Source organism: Hetaerina americana, unplaced genomic scaffold, assembly GCF_022747635.1.
Source record: "Hetaerina americana unplaced genomic scaffold, ioHetAmer1.1.p SCAF_5, whole genome shotgun sequence".
Lineage (NCBI taxonomy): Eukaryota > Metazoa > Arthropoda > Insecta > Odonata > Calopterygidae > Hetaerina > Hetaerina americana.
The window spans coordinates 8,769,675-8,781,429 of record NW_027287095.1 but is presented as its reverse complement, the minus strand read 5'-3'; the positions used below and the strand labels follow the sequence as shown (position 1 = coordinate 8,781,429).

The following is an 11,755-nucleotide window of genomic DNA, read 5'->3' as shown; positions in this document are numbered from 1 at the left end:
GCTTGGCGTGGAAGGGATGACAACTACTGTAGTGCAGATATTATACTTGATTTATCATTTTCGTGTACATTGATGGAAAGAATGGATGGTTTTGAAGGTGAATACCGATGTCAAGGAAAGTGATAGAAAGGTTGGGCATTGTGGGAAGTGAATTAAGGGTAAAAAGATGAGTTTAGACTATAATCAATGCATTTATAGAGTGCTTTCATGGAATCCTCCTCATTCCACCACTTCCATCAAACTTATATTCGTTCGTATTTGTCATCCATCCCAGTATTTCGAGTTTATCCTACTTGAGCATATATCGGAGCATTCAGTACGTAAAATTCGATATACAAACATAGATATTGGCCATCTTCTCCCCTACCCGTGGTCATCCGCGGCGAGAGGAACACGCGAGAGCCGTATTGGGGGGACGGGGGGGAGCGCTCTCCCTTGTACCCTCCTCCCCCCGCCTCCTGTCCGCCCACGCGAACCCCCAGGCACCACACGCGACCGAACCAACACACGAGCCAATTCCCACACCTCGGGGTGTCGTGTCACGCTCGCCTGTTCCCCCCACCTCTAACCCCTCCTCCCTTTCCCCCTCCCTCCCCATCTCTCTCCGCCCTGATCATCGCCTTATAAAACGGCCCCCTTTGCCGTCCCACACACAAACTCCCTCCCTCGTCCACGGCGCGCGCCAAACTCCGCACTCCGCTCTCTCCGCACGAGGCACCAGCCACCCTCCGCAGCACCAAACAGCACCCGCACACGACGCCCAAGAAGCGAATTTGCCGGTGTCGCACTTCGAGGTCCACCGCCGAACGGCCCCACTCCTCTCCGCCGCTCTCGTCTTTCGCCTTCTCTCTCTCTCGCCATGGCCGACGTCACCGGAACCTTCAAGCTGGTCAGCAGCGACAACTTCGACGAGTTCATGAAGGCCCTCGGTGAGTTTTCTCTCCCCCACCCCCTCCCTCTCTCTCCAAGGAGTCGTTCTCCGCGTCTGTCCAATTTTCGCCGAGAACCCTTGTCGCAGAATTTCTCCTCCCGAAGCCAGAGGATAGGAATACCATGGATATACCCAGCTGAGAAAATATGCATACTCTAACATATGCTTCGCTCTCCCAATTCAGTTTTCTATCATCCAGAATTGTTTGTGCATATATTACCTTCAGTATCATTTCATTTTTATGATTGTTACATAACGTAATCTACACCATTGCAAGTTCTGAAAAGAGATAGATTTGTCTTTAATAACGACTAAGCGATTACCCTCCCAGTTCTCTGTATTTGTTCTTAGTGTGAAAAATGGAGTGACCACTTTCCGAGTGTACTCCTTTTGCTGTCTTAGGAATAAAGATTAAAGATGATTCCGGTTAGAGTTCTCTTATATATTGTTTATAATATTTATGGATGGGTCTTCTATTATATAAAGCAAACGATCTACTGAGAGGGTGAGGTCTAAACATTTGATGAATTACATTTTGACTAAATTGCAAAAATCACTTGGTGATGCATGGTGAAATCGCATTTTAATCTTAAGGGTTTGTCAACATGTAGGCGCCACTGCATGTAATAGCTCCATGACCACATCCTATAACCTTATTCAATTAGAATTGTTATAAAACTTGATAGTTAGTTGATATTTTGGTACTAGGCGATGCATTTAGAGGATGTTTTTTTACTGTTTTGAGTTCCATTCTTGTGCTAAAATTCATCCAATCCAGCAACCATTCATTCCCACACTAAATTTTAAGCTTTAAGCCTGTTTTTTTTTTAATTTTAGTTTTAATCACATATCCTGGAACTTTTCATCACTTGTTTATTTATGGATAAATGTATTGTCGAGAAAATTAGGGGAGTGATCGGTGCGGGCGGAGTCAAATTAATTACAAAACCTACGCATACAATGTGCATAATTTTTGTGGGCTGAAGAGAGAAATATAAGCAAGGAATGTAATTGCGTCTTATACAGAAATCCTGACTTAATAACTATTAATTTTATACTCCTAATCCTAATTTTATACTCCTGATTGAATGTTTGGTACACCTCTTGTTTCCGTTTCTCGTGACCATGCCCTGTTCTGAATGACTGAGGTTCCACCGATGCTGCACAAGGCATGCAGTTTCCAAACCTCTTTGGACCCCTCCAATAAATGTTATCAATACGACAAAAACGGTCAACATAAATATAAATAAATATAAGAAATATAAGAATGTGGACCATCAAAAATTCAAATAATAACGAAAATGGACTCGAATTTGGTTGCATGACACGGTCTTAAAATACTCGTATTTTTATTTATTTTGGATCCACGATTCTATTGTCACACCGAACTGAATCAAAGGCCGTGTAGATTTCGGGCAGCCAGATATTTCTAGAAAATATGCGGGAGACGCTCGAAAATCCTTCGGCGTCGACGTCTAAAGCCTTGCACTCTCGCCTTCCAGAATAACCTTCAAGTGGCTGACTGTTATGGAAATTATAACTATATAATTTAGCATATTTCGGAATACGAAAATTGTCGGTCGAGGTAATCCTTATCCTTTTCATTATTTAACATATTTAATTATAATTGTATGGGATTAAAGTTGTTGGATAAAGTTGTATAGGATTGTTGTTGGTTCTTAATTGCGTTCGAATACTCTTCATACGACGCTGCACAAGACGAGATATGTACAACATATCGCGGATAAGAAAATATAAATTTAATGTAACTATTAATTTTGTAATAAATTTTTACGGATTGGTTTTGGTGTTAGCTTTTGATTGCTAGCAAAAAATCATAATGATCAGGTGGCGTGAAAACCAGGACAGGAAAAAGGCAAATGCTGCAAAAATACCAATGAATTTTAAAATTACTCTTATATTTTAGCAAGAAGGTTGGTAGTCTATTGGGTATGTCGCTAGGCTTCTCAACGGAGGACCCGGGTTCGATTCCCGGGCACCCTCAGCTTTACCCGACCTTGGTAATCTTTGGGTTCCAGATCTTTCTGGGAAACCATGGTCGACTCAGGAAAGGGATCTGCCCCCTCCCCCTCTACGCGGATATGTGAATATCACACACCATCGAGCTTAGCATTGGATAAACTCAACCATTACCTATCAAACCACCTTCCTGTTGATTTCTTTGATTGTAATTTTGAAGAAATATTCACTTCCTTTCAAGTCTTTAACCTGAATACAAATTCGCCCATTATGTCCTCCTACGACTTCACAATAATTGATCATCAGTCTAACACCATGGTTCTGATCGGACTAATGGGGCTTTAAAATACGTGCTTGTATCCAATTAAGGCGTTGAATTCCAGTTTGTCAATCGCATTTAGCGCACCGAGGATGTTCTTAAACTCTCAAGAGTAACGTGATATCCGTCGCTTTTCCCCGCACGCACGCCCCCGCCCCTCCTGCCCTTTCCGAATACCCTCGTGGGGGCATTTGTGCCAGCGTGGGCGTTTATTTGGCCTCTGAGCGACAGCAGAGTGTGTGTATGCAAAAGAGAGTCCCCTTTTCCACACAGACTGAGTCGGACGTAATCTCGTATTTTAGGGGACGGGTGGATTATGAAGCTATGTAAGTGCTTCAATTCCTCATAATGCGGCCAGTTCGGACGCTGTACGAAAGTAAGATATAAATATGCGCGATGTCAAGTTCAGGGTTTCGTGGAAGCCACAAATCCGATATGGGCCGAACACCATAATCACTTTTAGTAGGAGACTTTATTCACACGAACACTAAAATGATAGATATTTCTATTTATCGATTTTAAAATAAAAAACATTTATTACGTTACATACCAATATTAACTTGTGCCAATTCGCTGATTTGAATCTTTCCTTATCATTATGATGCAAAACTTAAGGATTATTCTTCTCTTCTCCGCATTTTACTGCACATTGCAATGCGTAAGAATTGCGACTAGCAAATGATACAGTTCCTCATGTAACATGCTACCCGTCTGTCTTATCGTAGATAGTGTTTCTTTCAGGTAGTAAGCATTATTTATAATAAGATCTAAATCCATAATATTTGAAATGATGATGACCGTGGGTATCGCTTAATTGTGTGGAGGCGTCGAATACGAAATCAAAAATAAGTAAATTGAATCTTGTTACCTTCCTTTTTGAACACGATAAAGAAAAATTGTGATAAGAAATTTCAAATAAAACAAATGACAAAAAGCTATGGGATATTGTACGGGATATTTCGTTAGGCACTGACACTTATCGTTAGATATGGCAATGTGTAGAAATAGGAATCAGGAATCCTGGTCGGGGATTTCAAATTGCACTGGCTCGGATCCCTGACGCGAAAATGATTTTTAATGTGATCGATTTCTTGGCCTTTATTTGGCGATTTCTTGGTCGGTTTTCACCATTCGCTTTTTATGAAGAATACAGTATATGATGCCTCAAGGAAATGACCGATGAACTTATCATTATTAGGTAATCTAGGGTTGAGGTAGATTTTAGATGTACACAACTACAAATTAAATATCTACTGACAAAACACAACCCCACATCCTACTTTACAACAAGTCCCTCTTCATCTCTGTGCATTTCCGTCCTCCCTTCATCCATTCCAACATTCCTATCCTGTTCCTTCCCTTTCCTCGTTTGTCTTACGTTCTCCCTTAAATTACATTCTTCAACATCCCACAGCCGATCAATATGCTTTTCATCCATTTTTCCTGCCTCCATAGGATTTCTCCCGACAAACCCCTCTCTTCGCCCACCATACCGAGTACCTCCTCATATGTTTTCTTCTCTATCCATTTTACCTTCTCCATTCTTCTCCACACCCACATTTCAAAACCCTCCAATCTACGTCTATCCTCCTGCTTCAATGACCACGTTTCCGGACCGTACATAGCAACGCTCCATATCAAAGTTTTTACGAGTCTTTTCTTAACATCCTTACTCAAAGTCCCTGTCATCAACTCCCTCCTCCTTGTGAAAGCCTCTTTGCCTAGAGCAATTCTTCTCCTTACGTTCCTACTACTTTGACCGTGTTGGTCCAAAACACTACCGAGATACGTAAACTGTTCTACCTGCTCTAGTTTTTGCCCTCCTATTTTAATAAGCTTAGGCTTTTTCTTTCTAGAAAATCGCATAACCTTTGTTTTATTAATATTTATTCTCATCCCATATCTATCGCACTGAATTTCCAATTCACTAATTAATAGATAATGTAATTGATGATCATTAGAGACCCGTAGCATTAACATTAGAGTCGCTTGAAATACCGCACTTGATGTTCTCCGCTGCTGCAGTCTCGAATGGGTGGAGGGGAAAAAGGAATCTTTTTTATTCCGTGCATCCTGTTTCCCATTTACTACTCCTTGTGGTCTCGTCTGCATTGTCTCGGAAATAGAATTAAGCCAATGCGCATTACATTTATTTGGATGATTTTCATTAAATCTCTTAACTTTGAGTGGCTCCTAACCCAAAATTGCAACTCTCCTTAGAATTTTCTTTTGAAAGTTTCCCCACTAGTTATTTCATGAACCCATTACTTCAAAAATATAAAACTCATTCGCCTTGGCCGGGATTTGAACCCGGATTCCTCGATGTCCGGCCGAGTGGTGTAACCATTTAAGCTATCAAGTTCGAAGCTATGAGATGTTGCCGAAATACCGTACATACGAGGGTTTAACCAACTTTTATACACAAAGGGTGTTTTAGGTTTGATAAATTCCAAGAAATAGCAGGAGATGTCGCGGCAGTGACTTTTAACGCAGTCATTTGCTATGTGTGCATCCATGTAATCACTCCCTGTCCTAGGGGGTATTGTGTAAAAGAAATGTGAGAACCGGATACAACTTGGTCCGCCAGCATCATCATTACACCTACAAGTTTGTGGCTGTTAGGGTTACAGACTTCTTTATTGTTATGGTTGCAGAATATATCTCCATCTCCGAAATGTATTGCTGGGCACTTTTTCAGCTTCAAACGTAGTCCCCCGCCCTGGCATCGAACTCTTTTATTAAGATCGTATAAGTCGCTTGACATAAACAGTAGGCCAGCACATTTTACCAATTATGCCTCAGTAGATGACCGTGTCATGGATGAATAATGCTGGATACGTTGCCAAGGAAGACATTAATGTCAATATTTCCAAAATATTGTTTTGATGCAGCTCTGTGTCTTTGACTCACGTTCATTGATATTTGTAAATTGTTTGCCTCTCGTTAGATCCGATATCGTTGCGACATGTGATTCGACACGTGAGACTCCCTGATCCTCCCTCTCATGCCTGCCTCTACACGCTCGAAAATCCTCACCCTAAAGTTGATGAGGGTTTCAACAACTCTGGGTTCAACCAACCCCTCACCTCCTCCCCCTTCCTCCCTTCCCCAATCGTCCGCCCCCCCCCTCATTCATTCCAAGAGAATCGTCCTCATCTGACGTTCGTCAATTTCGTCATCAGTCCCGCCGAGGAGGAGGGGGCCGACGTCGAATCGATCGAAATCGGCGCGCCCTCGCGATTATTAACGCGGGCCGCAGCGCGCGCCAGAGGACGTGCACTCGCGCGCGCATCTGCGCCGCATTTGCGCATTACGGGGTGCCATTTCTTCCACCCGCCGCCCCCCCAACCTCCCACTCCACCCTCACACCAAACCCACAGCACTCACATACACTCACGCGTTGTCGGCGGGAGATGCGAATTTTGCGCCGCCGCGCCCACTTAACCACTTCTACGCTCCCGTCATCCGCTCAACCCCTCCACCCCCACCCCGGCGGTTGCCCGGGGGGTGGAGGGGTTGAGCCGGCCCATCCCCGACCGCGCGATTCGCCCCGGAGGCAACGACGACGCGCGCTCAAATCCGCGCTAACGACATGGACGTGATCTGGACGCGGAAATGAGTTGGAGGGTAATGCAGCAACGCACTTGTGCATAGCTCTGCTTCCTCGCTCTGTTCTTAATGCGACACAATTTACACTGCTGCCATTGGAAAAATACATACGTAGTATCAGGAAATGATTTGTCTTCATTATTTTCATAAGTAATGTATCATAATGGATGGAGGACAAATAAAGTGAGGCAATCGACTGTTGAAGGATGTAGTAGGTTGGAGAATGTTGGTAGACCGAGGTAGAGGCAGGAAAAAAAATAGCAACGTTGGACGAAATGAACGGAGGCATTAATGTTTGGGAATGAAGAGTGATTTGTTGTAATGAATATTTCGCAATATTTATTTAGCATCATACTAGGTGGGTCTAAAATATGTATCAGAACTTAGGTAGTGGAGTCATCAAAGCCTAACTTCACAGGTAGACTGCAATTTTCCGCAAAAATAAGGGCAATATTTTTAGCAATTGTGTATTCATTTAACCTTACGAGTTAATCCGCTGATTCTCCACGCTCCATGATATGTGCAACAGGCGAATTCTATTTATTATGCCCTGTTAATTAAATTTCTTGAACCCGTAGTTTAAGAATGTTTTCTAATAACGTTTATTACTCCTCGTACGGCTCTTTAATTCAATAAATCTATGTATATTTCTTTTTACTTTATCTCAACCATGAAACGAAGGAAATTGATACCGTATCAGTGTTCCTGAGTCCATCGTCCGGACGCGAGTCTGAGCTCATCCGGAAACGAGTCCCACAGTTTAAGATTTGACGATGAGATATAATCTTTAAAAACTATGGCATAACCCAAATTTTTGTTAGAATACCTTTAACATCATCACAGGAGGCAAATTTATCCCACGAAGAATTCATCGATCCTTAGACGTAATGCATATGCATACATATATGGCAAAAGTGTCGTACTTGTATGTTTCCAAAGCGGATTTCAATCTCGAAATCAATATCGTCGTCGACATAAATATTGCACTCGTCCTCGAAGGTAAGCGTGATTACCTCGTGGGTAGATCGTCACTAAACTGCCCAAAGGTCAGGCTTTGAGTTCGATTCCCAGCGGGTGATAAATTTCGTTGACAGCATGCAAAATCCAAGTGGTGCGGTTATCTGGTTCCTTCTCGCTTCGCGAGAAATCGAATGATTGATCAGGGGAAGGAACTGCCCCCATAACCTGGATATGAGAATTTCACACGCCTTAGAGCTTAGTCCTGGGTGACCTCTACCCTCGCCTATCAAAATCAATCTTCGGGTTGATGACTGCGGTTAGTACTCCAGGCGACCGTACGAAGCAGCTGGAATAATTCCACGTTGCGAAAGTTAACTTCGCAGTGGTACCCGATCATTGTTTTCCAAAAGTTCGGTTGCAGGCGGAAACTGGGTGAATGTTTTCTGAGCCGAAGCAGCAAATATAAAATAAAACAGACCAGACGTAGTATATCAAAACACATGTTGTGAAGGAAGACACCATCGTAATTTTCACCGAAGTTCGTAATGTAAAGACTTTTGAAGTAACTTGTATCGTCATCGTAAGGAAAATAAGATTGCATTTTGTCTCCGATTGATGTTTTATGCTTCCTGATTATTATCTTAATTATTCTCTGCATCAAATATCGGATGAATAGCTTGATTCCTTCTGTTTCTGCTCCATCCAGGGAACTATTCATGGAATGACTCCATATTATACGCAAAACATTTGGCGGTGAGATTTAGCATAAAATCGTTTCTTCAATAATTCACTACTGAATACAACATTTGGAACACGGGTGATTAAATGCTATTTATTATATATGATTAGGCAACAACCGTATGCTTTTTGAACAACAGTAATTTTTGTGCATATCAATGAAACAATGTCCTCCTATGAATATGAATAATTGCCTTTCCTTCAATTGCATGACAACAGTGAGCCCAAACAAGGAGTTTACGGAATATTCTTTGCTATAAAACCCACGTATATCGAAAAAGACGGCTTCCAGTTCTAACACGCTTGTGCCAATCCGTTTTATTTGGAGAACATTCCTTTTGATTTAATTAGATCTGTATTACCCACGAAATTATTCCCCAATACCCAATACAACTCGAACAAAACATTTGGGTACCGGGATGTTGCGGTAGCTAACATACTGTACTGGCTTCCAACTCTGAGGGCCTGGATTCTAATCCTGGAGACTTCAGATCTCTTTCAGTGGCATCCCAATCCCCATTTGAGGTGCTTTGTGGAGAGCACTTTGAGTGAGTACGCCGTCCGTCGAATGGTACGTTAAATTTTGTGACCTCTTGGTGCTTCTCAATAAGAGTAGGCGAATGCCGACGCCGGGTATCTTCCCCCCCTTCCTCCTTTCCCATCCATCTCTAATGGCGCAAATGACCTCAGCTCTCGATCGCCTCCCATAAAAACTACTACTTCCCCAAGACGTGTGTTCACCATAATTAATTCGCAACATCATTCGCTTAACTCTCAAAATGAACGAATGCTGATTAGTGTTTTTCCATTCTTAATCTTTGTTACCGACCACGGCTTGAAGTAATCTCTGCCATTTCCTAGTTACAATTTTTATGGGTTGCTCATACTTAGTCACGCGCCTCAATGTCAAGTGGGAAATCGGGGGTAGATTTTCAATTCGCATTCTGCTATTTAATGATCGTGTTTATCTGTCACATTCTCATTTTCCATCCATTTCATTTCCTCGCTTAGTTGGAGGGTATTTCATGAACCTATGGGACGTTTTAATGTCAACTAATTGCAACCATCCCCCCGTCTCTTCTTGTTTCCCCCTGTTAATCCTGATTAAATTGGTGACATTCTTTTAAATCGTGCGTTGTCCTCCTCTTCACCCCCGACCGGTTGGGGCAAGTGTTCCCGTACAGCCACCGATTCGTATTTTTATTCTTCGCCAGCTTCATCCGTACTCGGCTTCTCTCGATTCTCCTCCATTAAGACGGAAGACGGAAGGGGGCGTGCGTGTGTGTACGAAGACCAGCATTTTAGGCGTCCTATCCCCCAGGGTCAACCCCTAGAGGCGTGAAGTTTTCGCTAGGGCGTGTGTGCTAGGGCCAAGTGTTTTCATCATAATTGGTGCCAAGGCTTCCCCAGCCCCGTAGGATGACGCTTCAACCAAAACGTATGATCTTCTCGTCGCGTGGTTGCAAGTGCGCTTTCATTCCCGTCTTTCTCATTGAGCGGCCGATGACTCGCGGTGCCTGCAGCCTCAACGATGCAGTAGTTGACCTATCCCCGCTCCCTCCCCCTCCCCCCCCCATCCACCATCCAATTGCTTCATTTCCAATCATATTCCCCACCCCCTCCCCACCTCCCCGCGATCCCGCTTCCTGCCAATCGCGTCTCGTCCGTTGACATCGCCTCGGGGCCACTAGTCGAGCCACTTGTGACGTGACTTCGGCGAGACGGTCCTCGAAGCAAGGTTACGGGGACCCAACGCACCAATCACGGCCATTAAAGGGTTAATTTTTCCACTAGGCATGAATTTTTGGGCGGAGGAATCGCCGACTACGATGAAAGCCGTCGAAAAGACCGATGGCACACCCGGAACGAAATTGCATCCATCTTAAATAATATTCTACACAATAAATTTGCGACTTTTATTAAATATCTCAAAGTTAAAATATCCTGGGAAAACCCCTGTTTATTGATTGGCAGCCATGTCATTTGCATTCAAGGGAAATATTTTTGTTGCTAATACTTAGTTTCAACATTTCAATAGATGCATAGCAGTGGATGTCAGGTGCATACTTTACAGTGTGCTCCCACGTAACAAAGGGGTAATATTGATATTAAATAAATATAAATTACTGGGGCAGGATGCATTCTCATTCAGTGCATTAACAAAACAATAAGAAAAGTAGGTATTTATGTCAACGAAAGATGTGCACATAATTTTAACACTGATTTGAGAATTATTTTTAGTTCATTCAATTTTAGGACCATGGATTTTTTTAAGTCTTTTATTGAGTCAGATGAAAATATGCAAACAAACTCAAAATGCATGCCGAATAATACGTACATATTTAAAAATTCTCATTATTCAAGATAGTCTAACGAATGAAGATTTGTCTTTGACAGTTTCGAGTTGTTTTTATACTTCCATTTGAAGTTTTTAAACAGTTTTTCTCAGCAGTAACTTCATCTTCACTACAGCAATTCATCTCTATGCCCCCAAGGTTGTGTACTCCACCGTCACGACATCCAAAGTACCTCGCTCTATTCCGCCTATCTTTCGTATTATTTCAATCCTTTTGATGTGTTTTCTTCGAACATTCTTTAAAACTTTCTTTTTTCGACGTCCCTCTGCGAGACTTCTCCGTCTATCTATGTGTGCATAACATGTCATCCATCTCTTTTCATACCCACATCGATTATGCCTCCAATCAAGCTAATCCTCTTTCTTCAAGTCTTGATTTCCTGAAGCATACAGTGCTACTGTTCATACTAGTGCAAGTATTACAGGTGCTTGTATTATGGATTGGCTTCGACACAGCAATAGTATTAGTCTTAACACGAGTATAACCGAGTTTAAGTAAGAGAAAAATTAACTGGCTCTACGTACACCACCTGCGGTTCCCGAGGAGAGGTCTGGTGATAAGAAAATCGCATGAATTATAGATGACATCGTACCTAGGTGGTCATTAAGAGTATAACAGAGTAACTGTTGCCATAGGAAATCATTTTTTAATGCAACGTAAAATTTATTACAATTATTGTATAATCATAATCATATATGATATACAAAGAATTAATACAATAAATGCAACGTACAATTACAGACAATCTTTATCATATACCATAGTGATATGAACTTCATAATATGCAGTAGTAATATAAATTTAAAATTAATAAATGGAATACGCATTCTGGACCTGCTAAGCCAGTCAGTTCTGGCTCGA

At 42.2% G+C, this 11,755-nt stretch overlaps 1 protein-coding gene across 1 annotated transcript in view; it reads left to right on the top strand.

The window, feature by feature from the left end:
- The first annotated feature begins 658 nt into the window (after positions 1-658).
- fabp (fatty acid binding protein) overlaps positions 659-11,755 on the top strand; it is an 88,638-nt gene continuing 77,541 nt past the window's right edge. The window contains exon 1 of the mRNA XM_071592132.1: positions 659-929. Within this exon, the coding sequence (XP_071448233.1) occupies positions 860-929 (70 nt within the window). The 5' untranslated portion in view covers positions 659-859. The remainder of the gene's footprint in view (positions 930-11,755) is intronic.